Source organism: Stenella coeruleoalba, assembly GCF_951394435.1.
Source record: "Stenella coeruleoalba genome assembly, chromosome: 3".
NCBI classification, from domain to species: Eukaryota; Metazoa; Chordata; class Mammalia; order Artiodactyla; family Delphinidae; genus Stenella; species Stenella coeruleoalba.
Window position 1 is genome coordinate 162,881,133 of NC_137148.1, and position 18,872 is coordinate 162,900,004.

Genomic DNA, 18,872 nt, shown 5'->3' on the forward strand with positions numbered 1-18,872 from the left:
CGGCCTGGCGAGCTGGGCTGTGGCTGGGCCCGAGCTTCTCTGTGCCTCTGGCTCTGCTTCAGCCGCCTTGGTTTCCCCTCTGGGCTTCCAGGCATCTCTGGGAGGAGATGAACGGCCCCTGTCCTCTGGTGTCTGTGCCTGGACAGTGAGGTTCCTACCCTCCCTCGGTCACTGCTATCTCCCGGGCCCACAGCCTTTTGGAGGCAGAAGCACAGAAAGACCCAAGCTGGCAGCGTCCTTGCTGGGTCAGAGAAAGACGGGGTCCCCGGACGCCAGGGGTCCCCAAACACCAGGGAGAGCAGTCAGCCCTGAATGCTAGCCGAGGTTTTCAGACAGGTGGAGAAGAGCAGTGAGCCAGCCAGTGGCATTCTTCCGGAGGAAATTGCTTTTTGCCTGGCTGCCCAGAGAAGACAGAAGGGCCCGAGGGCCAGATGGCCAGGTAGGAGGCTGGTAGCTGCCTCCAGAGCTAGCTAAGGCTGCCAGTCTCACCCCAGTCAGATGGTGAGGGGCCCATGGCACCAGGGCTGGTGGAGAGCAGGCTCCTGGGGACCTCAGGAGCATGGAGCCAGGAGCGGGAGCCGGGCGTGACCGGGGGCCTCATGCCAGCCCCAGGTGCTGGAAGGGAGCCCCGTCCAGCCAAGCTGTGGGCCAGGGCTCCGGAAAGTGCCTGCACTTGGCTGCCGGTGGTGCTGGGACAAGGCTGTGGGGGAGAGTGCGTGGGGGCCGAGTCTCAATCAGGACCAGCCCCAGGCTCCACGAGGAGCCTCCAGGGAGCCAGCACTTGGCCAGGTGGGCCCCTGACGTCCTGGGCTGGAAGCCCTGGGGCTGTCTCTTGGCAGGCCCCTCCAGGGATGACGTAGGTGGGGAGAGGAGGCCGGCCAGGCCCGGAGAGAGAGGGCGGAGGCCTGTCTGCACCTGGCGAGGCTGGGAGGGGGTGCTCGGGCCATCTGCACCCCTGGCACCCTGGCCGGCTCCGGGCCCCGAGCTTGCGCCGCTCTGCCTGGCCCGTGCATGCCAGCTGCACTGCACGCCTGCCGCCCCGGCACCTGGAACCCCAGCGCGCCGCCACCCCTACAGTGCTCGGAGGCTGGGGGCAGGGGCCGAGGAGGAAAGGAAGCCCGTCTGGAGTAGCCGAGGGTGTCTCCAGAACTGGGCAGGGGGGTTGTAGAGGGACCCTGAGGCGAGATCCTGGGGGCAGAGCTGGGGTCAGATCTTGGACCACAGCTGGTAACCGTGGTTTGGGTTCCTCTCTCTTTTTTTCCGTCTCTTCCTCTCCTCCCTCCCCACCCCCAGACACCCTTCCAGTCCTCAGGCCTGGACACCAGCCGAACTACCCGGCACCATGGGCTAGTGGACAGAGTGTACCGGGAGCGTGGCCGCCTTGGCTCCCCACATCGCCGGCCTCTGTCAGTGGACAAACATGGAAGGCAGATATCCTTTTCCCAGAGTCGGGGGGGAACCACTTCATCCAGCTGATGGACCTGCCTGCTGCCAGCTCTGTGATAGAATCAGGGCCGCTCCAGTCCTCCAGGGCTACTGGGCCCCACCAAGAGGGGGGTGCCATTGCATGGCAACCCTGGAAGACTTCCTGGAGGAGGCAGTGCAAGCTGAGGAGCCTTTAGCCAGGCGGGGGCTAGGGGAGCACAGGGAACAGTGACACAGAGTAGGCCACTGGAGCACACAGCTTGAAATGAGAGTTGGGAGGGTATGCTCAGATGCCTGACTGGGCAGTGGGGCCCAGGAAGGCTGTGAGCAGGGCACCCACACGTCAGGGCCATGGTGGTGGACCCCTCTGGGGGCAGTGTGGAGCCAAGGCAGTGGGGCCGAGGGGGATCTGAGCCAGACACAGATCAGAGGGAGGCTTGATCTGAAGACACAAAATTTGCCTTTGCGCCTCTGCCAAGCAGAGAGGTTGTGAGGAATCCCACCCCCACCACCGACTTGGCTGCCCCTTGGTACTTAACCAGCCAGGCTCCCCCGCCACTGCGTTCTGAGTGGCTGCTCCTGGGAACCCCGGCTCTCTAGAACAGAGAAGCCTGTTCTTTCCTGGTTCTCGTTTCCACGGGCTGGGGGAGCCTGAGCAACTGGGCACCAGACCAAGCCCTCGGGCCCTGGGAGTCACCCCGTCAGCCCAAAGTTAAGAGTCAAGACCGGGGTCAGCTGAACTAGACTCCCTGCAGCCCCCCCTACGGGCCCCCGTTTCATGGCTGAGGCCCCTCTTGGAAGGGGTGCAGCCTGCACGTGCGCTTGCAGGGGGTGAGTGCTGAGTGCTAGGTGGATGGGGCTGCACCCTGGGGGCTGCTCGCAGCCAGGCAGGAAAGGCCCCCGCCCCGAGGCCCCAGCTGTTTGCCGGCTCCCAGCAGCCTGGCTACTCGGGCTGGCCAGCGCAGGGTTCTTGAGGCTCGGGGCAGGGCCTCAGCTGACAGCACCATCCCCTTAACTTACACTCACGCGGACAGCTGCCCATATGGCACCGTGTACCTCTCGCCACCTGCGGACACCAGCTGGAGAAGGTCAGTGACCCAGAACCAACCCCCAGCCCTCTCATTGGAAACAAAACTATACTTTCATCGTGGCCGTGCTTGGAAAACCAATATGCAGTCACTTAAAAATGACAAAACTTAGAAGCATCCAGAAGTTTCTAGAAATCAGCTCTATCCCTGTAAACAATGAGGTCACAGTTTTGGGGTCTTCCAGGGATTTTTTTTTTCCCCCTCTATTTATGACTTTTTTTTTCCCCTCTATTTATGACTTTTTTTTTTTCCTTTTCTTTTTTAAACAAAGTCGGGATTGTACTGACTATTCGGTGTTGTCACTTGCTTTATTTAATGCTCTATTATGATTGTTTCCCACATTCCTGAAAAGCCATAGAAAATTTGATTGGAAAAGTAAGATATATTTATTACTAGAAGATTAGGAAAATACATAAATGCATCTAGAAGATGAAAAAAAAGTCCATAATGCCATCATCTAGGAAGATCTAAGATGACAATAATATAGTTAATATAAATACCTACAATAACACAGATGATAGTTGCACACCAGTGTGAATGTACTTAATGACATAGAAGTGTATACTTAAGAATGGTTAAAAAGGCAAGTTTTATATTTATTTTAGCACACATACGCAAAAAAACATATGTAGGTGACTTCAGTAAACAAAGACCCAAAGTAAACAAGCTATTAAAAAAAAACACAGCACAAAATATATCATTCAATTAGGGACTTCCGTAATTAGGGACTTCCCTGGTGGCACAGTGGTTGAGAATCCGCCTGCCAATGCAGGGGACACGGGTTTGATCCCTGGTCCGGGAAGATCCCACATGCCACGGAGCATCTAAGCCCGTGCGCCACAACTATTGAGCCTGCGCTCTAGAGCCCGTCAGCCACAGCTACTGAGGCTGCGTGCCACAACTACTGAAGCCCACGCGCCTAGAGCCCAAGCTCTGCAACAAGAGAAGCCACCGCAGTGAGAAGCCCACGCACCGCAATGAAGAGTAGCCCCCACTCGCCACAACTAGAGAAAGCCCGCGCGCAGCAACTAAGACCCAACAATGAAGACCCAATGCAGCCAAAAATAAATAAATAAATAAATAAAATTTAAAAATAACATAATTAAATGCCCACCAAGCACGTGTTCATATACCAGGTCCTATTTCAACCATCACATACATTAACTGATGTAAGACGCACAGAGCTCTGTGGAGTTGGTGCTGTTATCCTCCCCATTTTAGGCATAAGAAAGCGCGCAGAGAGGTCAGAACACTTGCTCAGGGACAGACAGCTGGTGGGGAGCCAGGATCCCCCTGGCTCCTCACAGCTCAGCTGGCCCCTGGGTCAGAGACAGCCCGGTCCTCTGTACCCTGCTGTTGTCCTTGAGCCAAGTTTCCTCCACGTCACTCTCAGTGTCTGGGACATCCCCGTTGGGGGTGTGTGGCTGTTTCCCCGAATTGGCTGTGCAGCTGGACCTGCCCTTTGCGTGTCTGCCCAGCTCCCCGTGGCTGCCCCTGGTTTCCTAGGCAGCTGAGGGGTTTTTCTGAGGACCCTCCCTCCAGGCACCTGCAGCTGGGGGCAGATTGTGTTATTGGGGCAGAGAGTGGAGCCTCTCCCAGACTCCTGGGAGCACTGGGGTGGTTGGAGCAAGACCCCCCCTTGGCCATTGGTCACCAGTAGGGGACTTCATGATGGGTTCATACACCCAAGGCTGGGCCACTGTGGGACTGTCAGGCCCTCTCTCTTCAGGGTTTCAACAGGAAAGCACTACCTTTTCCCTAAAGCCGCGAAGGCCATCGAAGGGGCAGGGATGGGCAGGGGCTGGTTAGGAACGAACGGACAGCTCTGCTGCAGCCTTTGCAGAAGAAAACCAGAATCACTGTTGTGGTTCTTCAGGGTTTTTGCTCAGGTATGCAGCTCACAAAAATGACCCACGACTGCCACCCTGTTCCATCGGGTGGGTCCCAGATAGAGTGGAACCAGGACTGTCCCTTCGTCCCCTTTGGGGCCAAGGCTCACTGTCTCTCTCCTCTCCCCAGGACCAATTCTGACTCTGCCCTTCACCAGAGCACAATGACGCCCACCCAGCCAGAGCCTTTTACGGGTGGGTCCCAGGACGTGCACCAGAAAAAAGGTATCAACGGGGCCCATGGGTGTCTTTCCTGGGGTCAGGCAAGTCCAGTGGCTGACCGCTGTGCTCCCAGAGGTCACAAATATGTAGGTGGACAGACCTGAGAAGGAAGACTCAGCAGGTGCTGTGGGACAAGGGGAGGGGTTCAGGGAAACTTGGAGATGGTGCTATTTGAGTTGGATTTTGAGGAGTGCGTAGGAGTTTTCTAGGCAGAGAAAAGAGTCTCTGCAAACTCAGATTGGCTTCTGATTATGGATTCAGGGTATGGCCATGCAGTCTGGGGGCCTTGCAGATTCTTTCAGATGTTGGGAGCAGCAAGCCCGGGGAAAAGGGGCATTTATCAGCTCGTGACCGACAGTCGGAGCTAGATGTTCAGCTTCAGGTAGCGTTTGATCCAGGGCTTCACACTGGATCATTTCCCGGCTCTGATGCTCAGAACCTCTTGGTCCACAGGGTCTGTCCTGGCAACAGTGTGTGGAAAAGAGGCTAACTGTTCCCTAACTCTTGTCCAGAGCCTCCTTTCCAACTGGGTCATGCACACACCCCTGCAGCTGGGGCAGATCTGTGTCCAGGCCTCAGTTCCTCCTTGGAGCTAGGTATGGAGGCAGCATCCCTGGGACCTTCCAGGAAGGTACATGGCATCTTAAAAACTGGGGCAGTGTCACCCAGAGAGGGGAGTGTGACGCTATGAGGCCAGCCCTAGAAGCCCATGTGGGCCTGATCTGCTCCAGGACACTGAAACCAGACAGTTAATCATTTACACTGCAGGTCCAAACGTTTACCACTTTTTGGGTAGCATTTCACTGTGTGAGTATGTAAACATACCAGGGAGATTTTGCTGATAGAAGAAGGATGGTCAACCAGAACTTCACCCCTTGGTGGGCAGGGGCTCTCCTCATGTGATCTTTCCAGCTCATTGGGCATCAGAGGCGAGACTGCAGAAGGGAATGTCTCCATAATAAGAGCGAGGATTCCAAATGCCTAGGGGTGACGAGAATGGACCTGGTACTTCCCTCCTGTTCCTGACGCTGGGGGCAATTCAGAGGGCGCTGTCTATCCTGAGGGAGGTCCGCCAGGAACTTGGGGCTTTGGGGGTGGGTGAGTGGGCTTCACCCTCCCCAGGGACTCTTTGTGACCGTGGAAGGACCCCTGGTAGCTCAGAGTCCAGTTGGCCTTGGTGGGGGTGGGGGGGGGGTGGGACACATCACCTCTCCCCGTTGCTCTAGGAGGGGCCCAGGCAGTAACAAAGTCTGGTGTTAGCCTGGCTGTCCTCCCATCCCCCAGTCCAGGTTTCTAGAAGGAGGAATTAACCTCCTCCTTCTAACTATGTTCATAGTGGCGCTATTGCAGCACTGAACCTCCAACAGGCATCAGGAAACTGGATCTCATAAAGAAAGTGTTGAAAGTTTTAAGGAAAGGGGCCTTCAGGCACAGCTGGTTCCAGGGCCTCGACCGATGCCCATCCAGTCCCTTAGACCTTCTCTCTCCTCCTTTCCTCCTCTGGGACTGGTTGGCATTGCAGCTAACTCACAGAGCCGTAGCTACCATGGTTGGATCGACCTCAGACTACGTTGAGCTACGTGGCTTGCTGCCAAAAGCCCAAGAAGGGCCCGGCCCCTGGGTGCTGACAGCCCAGAGGGGGAGGCAGGTGTCCACAGGGCTGTAGGTGGGGTGCACGGGGTGAGGTGACCAGTCGTGGGAGATGGGGAGAGATTCTTGGCTGTTCTCTGCAGCCCGAGGCCTGAGTGGGTCCTGTGAGAGGCAGAGTTGACACACGTCTTTAGCTCCAGAGCTTTCATTTTCATTTCTTTATAAGTCACAAGTTCTCTGACTTTTTTTTTTTTCACTTTTCTTTTTCTTTCTTTCTTTCTTTCTTTCTTTTTTTAACGAAACTCCTTTTTGCTTTAGTACAATCCCCAGAAGTCACTGTTGGGGCAGCTTCATTCATATCACGGTCGCGACTCTGTATGTCAGGGAAGTGCCCTCCTGGTGCCACCGCACAGCTGCAAAGATTCCTTTTCTGCTTCTCCTTCTTCTCCAACCCCACCCCACCCCAGTCTTACTATTAACAGTCCCTGGAATGGAGGAGACCACATCAGAGATGGACAAGAACCTTTCCAAGCAGGCATGGGACACCAAGAAGGTAAGAGCCTAAGGGTTTTCGGAAGTGGTTTTCCTTCTTGATCTTTTTTTTTTTTTTTTTTTTTTTTTTTAGCACAACCCACGTGAAGATGGTAGAATAGCACCTTGGGGGAGTGTCGCCTTCCCTGAAGTGTGAACCTCATTCCATTTTTTTTTTTTTGGCTGTGCTGCACAGCATGCGGGATCTTAGTTCCCCAACCAGGGATTGAACCGGGGCCCTTGGCAGTGAGTACTCGGAGTCCTAACCACTGGACCACCAGGGAATTGCCTAAACCTCATTCAGTTTTGACCAGTTGCATAAGCCTTGAATACTAATGGCAGGCCTGTTACACTGGTGAAAACCATGTAAGGAATTAAAATCTATGTTCACTTTGGCAGCATGTATACTAAAATTGGAACAGTGCAGGGAAGATTAACATGGCCCCTGTACAAGGATGATGTGCAGATTCACACAGCGTTCCATATTTTTATGTGTAGTGATAGATGTTAACTATTAACTAGACTTATTGTGATCACTGCAGTGTATACAAATATCGGATTATTACGTTGTACACCTGGAACGAATATAACATTATATGCGAATTATACCTCAATGAAAAAAGAAAGAAATTGAAGCCAGGGAAGTTAAGTGATTTGCCCAAGGCTGTGAAGACACTTAGGGTTTAGAACGTATACCTCCTAATTTTTAGCCTGTGATCGTTCTACTAACCCACAGTATTGGGTAATTATCATCGTTTATCGTCATTCTTTTTTTTTTTTTTCTGTTGCACCGTACAGCACGCGGGATCTTATTTCCCCAACCAGGGATTGAAATTGTGCCCCCTGCAGTGGAAGCACGGAATCCTAACCACTGGACCTCCAGGGAATTCCCTGTCCTCATTCTTAAACGTAAACTTCCATTCACTTGCACAATAATTGCAGCTTTTATTAGAGTACAGAGTCTGCTTGGAATTCCCAATTGGATTGGGATTTCTGTGTTATTTCAAGGTCCAGAAACAAATTTCTCAAGTTCAACCTACAAAAATGGCTAGTGATAAGATGGAATTTGTGCCATGAATACAGATTTCAACGAATTTTTTTTAAAATTAATTAATTTATTTATTTTTGCTGTGTTGGGTCTTCGTTTCTGTGGGAGGGCTTTCTCTAGTTGTGGCAAGCGGGGGCCACTCTTCATCACGATGCGTGGGCCTCTCACTATCGCGGCCTCTCTTGTTGCGGAGCACAGGCTCCAGACGCGCAGGCTTAGTAGTTGTGGCTCACGGGCCCAGTGGCTCCGTGGCATGTGGGATCTTCCCAGACCAGGGCTCGAACCCGTGTCCCCTGCATTAGCAGGTAGATTCTCAACCACTGCGCCACCAGGGAAGCCCCCAACGAATTTGAATAGGACAAAAATGCACTAACACTAAAGCAATTTTGAATGTTTTTTTTTTTTAAATTGAAACCCTGTCAGGAACTCGGAGGGAGATGATGAACGAGCAGACAGCACTATGTTCCTCAAAGGCATGTGTTCAGAACGTTTGAAATCAACAGGAAACAACCTGAATGTTCGACAGTGGGGGATTTATAAGGAAACTGTCCTCAGTCCCTCGTGTGGAAAGCTCTGTGTGTGTGAATTGGGATCTTTGAAGGAATTTTAAAGGCATGAGAGACTTGTGATAAAACTGGTATGTGGAAAGAGCAGGATAAAGCTGTTTAGAAAGGCACAAGACACGTAAAGATGCCAACAGATCCCTGGGCGTGCAGGACCAGGCCCTGGGGGAGACCTGAGTGCAGGTGTGAGCAGCGCTGTTGGCCTTTTTTTTTATTATTATTATTTTTGCGGTACGCGGGCCTCTCACTGTTGCGGCCTCTCCCGTTGCGGAGCACAGGCTCCGGATGCGCAGGCTCAGCGGCCACGGCCCACGGGCCCAGCCGCTCCGCGGCACATGGGATCTTCCCGGACCGGGCACGAACCTGTGTCCCCTGCATCGGCAGGCGGACTCTCAACCGCTGCGCCACCAGGGAAGCCCTGGCCTTTTAATCCCCGTCTGCATGTTCCAGTTTTGCGCAAGGAACGCATATGATTTTCAGACTTGGGGGGAGAAACTTAAAAATTCTAACAACCCAAACAAAGTCAAAAAGTAACTGAAACGTCTAGTTGCAGAGAGGTGCGTCAGTAAGGACAGCAGGGTCCCTACACATGCCCAAATGTGGTGCTGCCATGAAGAAAGTGAAGATGGCTAGCGTCGTGACTCTGGGGAGGGGGACGGCCCTAGCATCCTGGGAGTGAGAAGATGGTGGCAGAGCCCAGCATCTTGGCCAGACTTCCTTTAACTGCCGCTCAAAACGATGCATCTGTGAGGATGTCAGTAAAGGAATTCCTGTGGATTTGTTGGGGGTGGGGTGGGGGGTGATGGGTGAATTTTTAATACTGTTTAGAAATCTCTTAGGATCCCGTAACATTCGTGGAATGCTTTTGAAAAGATTCTTTAGAAAAAGTCATTGTCAAAGTGCTTTGTAAAAAAATCTGGTAATGAAGCGAGTGTTTACCCACGGAATTAAGGAGCCTGTGGCCAAGTAGAAACCCGTTCCTCCGGCATTCCCTGCAGGGGCTAAATGCCTGTTGGTCACATGCCAGTCGGGCCTCCCCCACCCCACCGCACTGGGTGTGTGCATGGGAGGCAGGCCTAGCACCCCCCCCCCGCCCCCGCCCCGGCTGGTGTGTCCATGCTCCTGTAACAGTCAGCCAGGAGTGTCTGCCCCAGGGCCCGAGAGGCAGAGAGGAATAAGGGAACATGACACAGCCGAGCCCGCCACTAGCATGCCAGGTTCTGTCCAGTCATGTCTGCTGCCGTCGGAAGAGAGTTTCCTCCTTTGTCCTTGAACAGGTCTGGGGACCCTGCCTGGAGCCTGCAGTTGTTGGATGGTGATAATGTCCCGGGTTCACAGAAGGGGAAACAGGGTTTCTCTGGGACCCTCTCCCCGGGGCTGGTGTCCAGGGCAGCCACGGTCTCTGTCCTTGGGCCGCGTGGGCCAGGGAGCACGTCAGCAGCAGGGTTGCCTGTGGGAGTCGCAGCTCTGGGGCACCGCACCGCTGCAAGGCGGGTCAGCAGGGGGTGTGGGGAGCGCCCTCTGTGTCACTTAGGGCATGCGGTTTGAGCCTCCTCAGGCTTCTCCACGTGGTGTCCTTCCTCGCCATGGACAGAGGCACACAGAACAGAGGCAGCCCCTGCCACTGGAGCCCTGCCTGCCTCCATTCAGGAGTGACACAGGGTGTTAGCCTGGAGTTTTCAGTAACCCTGCCCCCCGGCTGGCTGTTAACAGCCATGGTACAGCCCTGGGGGGGTTCAGATGTGACGAGTGGGCAAGCTTCCTCTTCTTCCCCAATGCCTGCTCGCACAGGGGACCACGCCACCCCTGGGCTGTGCCCACAGGTAGACAGAGTTGAAGCTGGGAGGGGGCTGTAGAAAGACCATCTCCACACAACTCTTGGTTTTGCCCCTGGGTGTGTCTGGGGCAGGCCCCCCCAGTGCCATGAGGCCACGAGTTCTTCATCTGCAGATGAACTCCATTCTTGTTGAGCATTTCTTAGCCCTGGTGGGGAGAAGCCATGCTGTGAGGAGGAGCAGTGCACATGAGGAGGCCAGCTCAGCCTCTGCTGTCTTCTCTTTCAGACGGGGTCCAGGCCCAAGTCCTGCGAGGTCCCTGGAATCAAGTAAGTCTCAGCAGGGCCCACCCTGTGTGCCCAAGGCCACCCTGGGCTGCTTGGACGATGCCAGGGCTTCCCCTCCGCTCATGAGGCTACATATCCTGACAAGAGGGACACTGTGCCCTGGCAGCCACCCAGCAAGCCCCACTGCGGGGGGACACGCCTACCGCTCCTTCCCTGAGATGACAGAGCCCCTGTCCTAGCCCCAGCACACTCACCCCTCAGACACACCCTTTTCCTGGGCAGTGGGAGGACCCTCACCCTGGCCCCCATCCCACAGGGATAGGCAGCTTCCTGAGGTTCCACTGGAGGTGCTGACAGTCATTTCTCCAGCAGGGCAGTGCCTAATTATGGGGTGTCATTTTGCGCCTACGAATTTTTTTGCACCAGCCTTCTTCTGCCCCTGCCACAGCTTTCGTGGGAGAACAGGCCAGCCGCCACCCCGAGAGCTCACCGCCCCCTCTGTCTGGCCTTTCCCCCCAGCATCTTTCCATCCGCCGACCAGGAAAACACTACAGCCCTGATCCCTGCCACCCACAACACGGGGGGCTCCCTGCCTGACCTGACCAACATCCACTTCCCCTCCCCCCTCCCGACCCCGCTGGACCCCGAGGAGCCCACCTTCCCCGCGCTGAGCAGCTCCAGCAGCACCGGCAACCTCGCAGCCAACCTGACACACCTGGGCATCGGCGGTGCCGGCCAGGGTAAGGCTGGGCTGGGTGGCGGGGACACTCCCTTCCCTGACAGAGGTCACCGTCTAGTGAGAATGACAAGTGTGTTTGAATGATGACTTAGCAGGGTCACGTCCAAAATGCCAGGCATGGGGGTGGAGCAGAGTCCACCACTGGGGTTCAGGGTTGCCACGCTGACCCAAGGGGAAAGGCATCTGGGCAGAGGGCACAGCCTGGGCAGAGGACCAGGGCTGGGAAAGCTCATGCCCCCAGGGATGGGACCATGGTTCTTAGGGGGGACTGGGGGCTTCAGAGAGTTGGGGTGTGCCAGGCTTTCCTCATGCCCTTCATCAAAGGACAGGCCTGATCTGTTCCTCTCCCCCACCTCTCCCACTCCCCCCACCCCGACCCCCCAATCCCCCAACCGTGGCTGCCTGCTTAGGATGCTCCAGCCCGGCCCCCTCCCCTGAGGACGTTTCATGGGCCCCTGGCCTGTCCCAGTATCCCCCGATGCTGCCCCAACCCTGTTCCTCCTTGGGACTTCCGGCAGCACCGTCCTTCTATGACTCAGGCGGGGACCCTGGAGGTGTCCTCCTCCACTCAGACCCTCTCCCCTGCGTGGCCTCCATCTGCTTGCTCCCTGCCCAGCCCGTGCCTCTTCTCCACCCAGAAGGGCCATCCGCTCATGGCCCTCCTCTGGTCAGGACCTTGCACAGCACCTCAGTTTCCTCCCTAGTGAAAGCTTGAGACCCGCGGGGCCCCCTAATTCCTGCTGCCCATGCCGACTCCTCTCCAGCCAACAGGCTCACCGCCGACCACCGTGGGGCCTTTGCACATGCCACCCCACCCACACAGCGCTCCTCCAGGCTCCTCACCCCGTTCCCTACGCAGACCGCCTCCCCTCCCCTCTGCAGGCCTTCCTGACTCCCTGCCCATGCCCCCGGCCCTGCCCCCTCTCACACTGGGTTGCTTTTCTGCACTCACCGTGCTGCTGTTGAGTCACTATTTCGCTCTTTCGTCTGTCCCCTGGGCTGGGCCTTGATCTCCCACGCCTTTGCTCTGACCCCTCTACCCACGTTGACTGTGGAAGGCGTGGGTTTGCGCCCAGGGAGGAGACAGGACGGGCCCCCGACAGCCTGGCGGTGGGACGGGCAGGAGGGGCCGTGGGGACTCACATGTGTCCCCACATGTGTCCGGACTCGGCGGTCGGTGAGAGCACTGCCTCGCTGTGCCCTCCCTATGTCCTGGAGCCACAGCACAGGTCAGTGCTCAGCGCCCATGGCACCTCCGCCCCGACCGTGGTGGGCAGCGCCGCGCAGGGTTTTCTGAGAGAGAATCACACACTCACATTCGTGTTTGCCACACTTCCTCTGACTGCCCCGGGGAGAAGCTGACTGTGAGGAATGGGCGGCAGCCCCTGGGCCAGGGCAGAGCCCCATTGGGAGCTTTGCAGAGAGATTTCAGGGGGAAATTGGCCAGCCTCGGAGCCAGGTTGATTCAGGGAGTGAAGGAGAGCAAGGAGCCTGGAGTCATTCCCGGCTTTGGTGCCGACCGGGCCAGGGCCAGGTGAGGGTTGTTGAGGGCGGTGCAGACGTTCCCTAGGTATTTAGGCGAGGAGATGGAGGCCAGAGTGGTGAAGAGGAGAGAGACACTCTGCCTCATGCCATTTAGGCTGTGTTCTTTTTCCCGTGCCCCTGGCCCCGTGCCCGCTGAGGCTCAGCCATCGGGCAGAGGATACTGGCCCTGGCCGTGTGCACCCCACTCACCCGCCCACCCCTCCAGGGAAGGCCCAGAAGGCAAAACGAGCAGATCCAGGGGAGCCCCAGCTCTGTGGCCCTCCCACCAGTGGGTGGGCAGCGTCCACAGATGCCTGTGCAAGGAAAGAAATCAGAAGGTTGGCCCTGGGGCTGCTGGCCCTCCGGCAGAGAGTCGCTGTTTCCCGGCCCCCGTTTTTCTCCTCACGCCTTGGCAGCAGCCTCCAGGGCACCACCCCCTCTGCAGCCCCCCGGCGCCCGCCCGGGAGCCTCGCACCTCCAGCCCGCGCCGAGTCTAAACAAGTACAGGAAAACACAACACATGTGAAAACCATAGATGCGGGAACGAGTGCAGACCCCGAGCGTGGGGCCCAGACCCCAGCCTGCCTGGCTCAGAGCTTCGGCCCGGTAATGTCTGACATGTGTTCGGTTGTTTGCGAACCTGCCGCGCTCCAGCAGCTCGCCTGGCGGGGGCCTCACTCTCCGGGTGTGTTTTAAATCAAGCAGAGCCACCGGCCCCTGGCACACATGGAGATCGCCCCCCACACCACCTGGCCCACCCTGCAGTCAGGACGGGAGCCGGCGGAGGAGGAGGACGGAGGCCTCCGCCGCCAGGAAGACAGTGGCCCCTCTCATCTCCTTCCAAGTTTGCCAAAGTCGTTTCCCTGGCTGCACGCCGGAAGCGGGAAGTGGGCAGGCTGAGGTCCTCCTTCCCTGCACAGCTCCGTGGCCAGTTAGCCCCGTGCACAGCGCTTCCATGCCACTGGGGCGGGCTCCTGCCACCTGGGCTGCCCTCCCCTGGCAGCTGTCCCTGCCCACGCTAGGCTTCCCTTCCAGCTGGCCCCACTTCTTTTCCTAAAGTTGATCCAGGTTGTCAAAAGGAACTCAACAGCAAGGCATCCCTCAGCCCTCCCGGCCCAACTGGTGTCTCAGGGGGTGGTGGCCGCCCCATGTGAGGCCAGGAGCTCACGTTACAGCCTAGCAGAGGATTAAAAACTCCCTTGTCTTCAGGACAGACGTCAGAGGCGGCAGCCGAAGGGCCAAATCCAGCCCCCCAGTGTATTTTGGCTTTCTTACACGATTGTGTGTGTGATGCTTTGAATTGACATTCAAATATGCACGTAAAAACCTGGATTTCCAGCTTCTCTTGAAGAGTCAGGCCCAGCAATGGTGGGTCGAGGTCGTGTGCCTCAAGCTGGGCTAGAGCACTCCAGTTTGCTGCGGGCCCCTCCCGTCCCCGTCGCCCCTCTGTCCCCGCCAGTCTTGGCATCTGCCCCTGCTGCTTACCGAGCCCCGACATCTGCTCCCGACGTGCATGTGGAGCGTTCCTCGGCCCGCCGGACACACGAAGCGTCAGATGCTCAGAGAAGACGAGGGAGCAGTGCAGGGTCCCGACTCCCAGTGTGCTCTCAGCAGGCGTCTTCCGGACTCCTCCTGACTAGGCCTCTGTCGATGGCTCCCTTGACGTCGCTGTGTTTGCAGCAGCCTGATTCTGGGCCCAAGGTCTGTGCAGAAACTGGCCCCCGGGGGCTCCGCTACAGGAGCTGTCGACAGTGCCAGGCCCCCCCAGCAGTGCTTAGTGGAGCGGAGCTGCCAGGGCATCCGAGGGGAAGTGCAGGCGTGACCGGGCTCGCCTTGCACAGATGACACAGCCCCAGCGAACAGCTGCCTGGGGTAGAGGGAAGGCTGCCCGTCATCTCCCCTCAGTGTATGCTGGGTGCGTTCTTGCCAGCCCTGGAACCTGCCGCCTCACCCGCTGGAACCGGGTTGATCCGGTGCCCTCCGCGGGGTGGGCCCAGCTCCCCCAGTGAGTCAGGCACCTTCACCTGGCCTTGACTGCGGGCCAGATTCTCTGGGAGCCTGCTCACGACCTCCTGAGGGCCTCGCGGTGAACTGGAGAGGACAAAGAAACTGAGTCTGGGGTGATCAGGCCAGGCCCTCAGGGCTCCCCTCCTGCCCCCAGCATCAGGGGGCCCATTGCTTCCCTGGCACAGTGCCCCAGGATCATCTGGCAGGCCCCAACACACTGAACTTGACCTCACTTAGCTCCTTCACAGCAGACACATCCAGGGATCAGATTGCTGGGCTAGGGGGCCGGGGTGAGGGAAGGGGTGACTTGGAGCCCCCGCCGCCCCAGCAAAAGCTCCATCAGGAAGAAGATAAAATAACTGAGTTTCTTGCTCAGGTATCCTGATGGGGTTGGTGCTGCAGCATGGGGAGTGCATGAGGTGGGAGGAGAAGGTTGTGGGTGCGTGTTGTGGGGGGAAGGGCTGCCAGATACAGAGGTCAGGGGCCAAGAGGAGATCTGGCCAAAGGAGCAGTTATGGGAAGGGGCACGTTCACGGAATGGGGGTGAGGAGAACGATGAGGCTCAAGAAGAAACTGCAGCATCAGGCAGCACCGATTTGGTTGGAGCTAACCAAAACCCAAGCCATTTTAGGAAAAAAAAAAAGGAGGGGGACTGTCTCTGAAACCAGGGAAATGCCAGCGTGGCTGGATCTGGGGCTCAGGTGCTGTCTCTGCCCCTCATTGCCCTTGTGGTTACCAGGATGCCTCCTCACACAATTCTGGACCTCCCTTCCTGGAGTTCCATCGAAAGCCCCTGGGCAGGGTCTCATTTGGCCAGCCTAGTCACATGTCCATCTGGGGGCCAATCACGCAGTAGCCCGGAGGTGGGGAAGCGCTGATTGGCAGGGCCTGCGGGACACGCCCCTCCTGGAGGGATGGCAGGATCTGTGGGGAGAGTGTTGGTCAGCACTGGAGATGGGAGCCCATGCAGAGCTGGGGGACCCTGAGGTCAGGGTATCGGGACCTCAGAGGGGGCATCCCAGGTTTGGTGATCAGAATGTGCCCACTGGCGTCTGTGTGAGCGATTGGACTGTCCTCAGCAATGACCCTGGGTGTGTGAGTGCCCCCTGCCATGATCCCAGTGGCTGGCATCATGCCCACCCTCCCTTCCTTTCAGGGATGAGCACACCTGGCTCCTCGCCGCAGCACCGCCCGGCCGGCGTCAGCCCGCTGTCCCTGAGCACGGAGGCAAGGCGGCAGCAGGCCCAGCAGGTGTCGCCCACTCTCTCCCCACTGTCACCCATCACTCAGGTGCGAGGGCTTAGTGGGGCGGGGGAGGTGGGGCCCGGCACTGCCTCTCTGGGAGGCCTCACGCTCCTTCCAGGGAGCAGAATCCTGAAAATCTTGCCAACACTTTTTTTGCTTTTTGTTGTCAAATTTTCAAACACACGGGGAATGCAGAAATCAGTGGCCTGGATTCCCCTGTGTCCATCATGGCTGTTAGCTTGTGCCCGTGTGACTGGGCATTCTTTATTATGCTGTTCTCTTCTTTAAGATCTAGTTGCAATTTCCCAAAATAAAATGTTTAGAGAAGGTTTCCCCGCCCACCACCACCACCAATTTACCATGTTTGCTTTGTCTGCTTCTTTGGTAGTTTTGTGTGTGTCTAGGAGTTGGTCCGTTTCATCAGTTATCCCACGTGCCAGCATACAGTGGTCCGTAGTACTCTCATAATCCTTTTTATTTCTGTGAAGTGGTTAGTAACGTTGCCCCTTTCGTTTCCAATTTCCATAATTGGAATCTTCTCTTTTTTAGTCAGTCCAGGCTCGTAGAACGAGTTAGGAAGTGTTCCCTCCTCTTCTATTTTGTTGAAGAGTTTGAGAAGCATTGGTATTAGTCCTTCTTTGAACATTTGGTAGAATCCAGTGAAGGTGCTGCGGTCTTGTTGGATCTTCACTGGAAAGTTTTTGGTGTCTGATCCCACCTCCTTACTCCATTTCGGTCCTACTCAGACGTCCTTTTCCCTCTTGGGTCCGTTTCGGTAGTTTGTGTGTTCTGAGGAATTTGTCCACTTTGTCTGCTTTTCAGTCCCTAATAGATGATATTGTTTCTTCGGTTTTTAACATGACCTCGATGGTCTTATCCACCCACAACGAAATTAACAGTAGTTCTTCTATGCCTTCCGATGCCCGGCCTGGTCTCGGCTCTCCATGGTGTCTCTGTCTCTTGTACGGTTCTTGTTCAGATCAGGATCCAAACAGAGCCATGCGTGGCTCCTAGCGGCTGTGTCTTCAGTCTCTTCATCCGTGACCCCAGCCTCTTCTCCCCTCCCCGCCACGCCCCACCCCTGAGGCCTGCCTTCCCTTTCCGGAAACTCCCTTCCGGCCACTCCTTTCCTGCGTTCTGCTAAGTGTTTACATCCTGTAGCTCCTGGGCATATCCAGCCTCCCTCAGAGGGCAGGAGCCCATGCCTGCCTGCCTGCCTGAGGAACTGTCCGCGCAGACTCGTGAGCCTGGAAAACTTGCCTCTGGTTATTTTCCTCTTTCCAACTCCAAGAGGGGCCCGAGCTGGTCATTGCCGAGTGACCACACAGGAGCCTCCGTCAGCCCCACCGTCTCCAGCCTCCCCTTGGTGCCCAGGCTGCAGGGTGGCGGGAGGGGGTTCCTTCTCCCCGGCAGGACCCCACAGGGGCTAGGTGCTGGCTCCCCGCTGGGCTACCAGAGTGTGGTGCCCTGTGCCTGCCCACAGTGGGGAAACTCCGGCTCAGAGAGGCGGGGGATGGGGGCGGAGCATCCTGAGTCTCTGCAAGTGTGGAAGGGTGTGCAACGAGAAAGGCTCACTGGGGGCAGCCCAGTCCTCCGTGGGCCCTGGGAGAAGCCCGCTTCGCTTCCCTGGTCCAGGGTCTGGACATCCCTCTGTTCATCTCTCACTTCAGTGTCAATCACGCCAGGCCATGGGGGTCCCCTGGGGGCCAGGTGCTCACAGCCCGCTCGGCCCACTCCTTTGAGCATGTGTCCCACCTGACGCCCTCCTCTCCGTTCAGGCCGTGGCCATGGATGCCCTGTCTCTGGAGCAGCAGCTGCCCTACGCCTTCTTCACCCAGGCGGGCTCTCAGCAGCCGCCGCCGCCTCAGCCTCAGCCCCCGCCCCCGCCGCCGCCTGCGTCCCAGCAGCAGCCGCCCCCGCCGCCCCCGCAGGTGCCTGTCGGCCTCCCCCAGGGCGGCTCCCTGATGCCGAGCGCCAGCCTGACTCGGGGGCCCCAACTGCCCCCGCTTGCGGTCACGGTACCATCCTCTCTCCCCCAGTCCCCCCCAGAGAACTCGGGCCAGCCGCCGATGGGGATCGACACTGCTTCGGTAAGCCCGGGGCGGGGCCTGATGGGGGGGGCGGGGGGGGGGCTTGTGCAGGAGGAGCCCAGGGGCTGTGGGAGACCCCCATCAGACCTGCAGGAGGAGTGTCAGGGTGCCTGGCTTTATCTGCAGCCACCTTGAGGCTCCACTTTGAGGCCAACTTGGCCAGGGGTTGGGGCTGCGGCAAACACTGCCTGGGGCTGGGAGCTCAGTGGGGTATTCTCCCTGGAATCCTCAAGCCAAGTTTGTCACCCCGGTATAGATGGGGAAACTGAGGCACAAGCAGGGGTCAGGTGCCCCAGACTTCACCCAGGACGGGCCACCCCACGTCTGGCTGCCAAGCCCTCCCCCATGGCCCTGATTGCCCCCCTCAGCCCTTCCCACCCAAGACAAGGCTTCCTCGGGGGCAGGGAGAACACGGAGCTCTCAGGGCCTCGGGAATGGACTTCTGAGAGCCAGAGGGATGGAGATGAACTTGGAGAAGAAGAAGGGATGAAAGCAGTTCTGTGGTTCATACAGCACAGTGCCCTGGGCCGGGGGCCTGTAGCTCAGACAATGGGACCCCCTTGCCTGGGGCCAGGCTTGGGGTAACAAGTGCTAGGTTTTGACCCCTGCACCCCAAACCTTCCTGCTTGTTCAGACTTTCACCCAGGTTGCCCTGATGGGAAGGGAGTGGTCACAGCTACCTTTGGCCACATCCAGAGGAACAGGGACCCACGTTTGGGGCCCAGCCAGCCCTCCCCACTCACTTGGCCCATGGCTGCCAGCCCCAGGATAAATGTCATCAGAACATCATGTGCTCTGTGAAGAACAGGCCCCCCCTGGGTTGGCCAGGGCGGGCAGGTAACCCAACAG

At 57.4% G+C, this 18,872-nt stretch overlaps 1 protein-coding gene across 6 annotated transcripts in view; it reads left to right on the forward strand.

Annotated features, from left to right (window-relative positions):
- CRTC1 (CREB regulated transcription coactivator 1) overlaps positions 1 to 18,872 on the forward strand; it is a 78,763-nt gene that overhangs the window by 47,508 nt on the left and 12,383 nt on the right. For 2 of the 6 annotated variants that reach the window (XM_079916271.1, XM_079916272.1), the window contains exons 3-11: positions 1,294 to 1,431; positions 2,452 to 2,513; positions 4,533 to 4,627; positions 6,682 to 6,767; positions 10,420 to 10,460; positions 10,938 to 11,158; positions 15,845 to 15,978; positions 17,712 to 17,864; positions 17,973 to 18,023. In XM_079916271.1, coding sequence (XP_079772397.1) covers positions 1,294 to 1,431; positions 2,452 to 2,513; positions 4,533 to 4,627; positions 6,682 to 6,767; positions 10,420 to 10,460; positions 10,938 to 11,158; positions 15,845 to 15,978; positions 17,712 to 17,864; positions 17,973 to 18,023 — 981 coding nt within the window. Of the gene's footprint in view, positions 1 to 1,293; positions 1,432 to 2,451; positions 2,514 to 4,532; positions 4,628 to 6,681; positions 6,768 to 10,419; positions 10,461 to 10,937; positions 11,159 to 15,844; positions 15,979 to 17,711; positions 18,024 to 18,872 lie in introns of all 6 variants that reach the window. The other 4 variants (XM_079916273.1, XM_079916274.1, XM_079916270.1 and 1 more) reach the window with 3 other exon arrangements.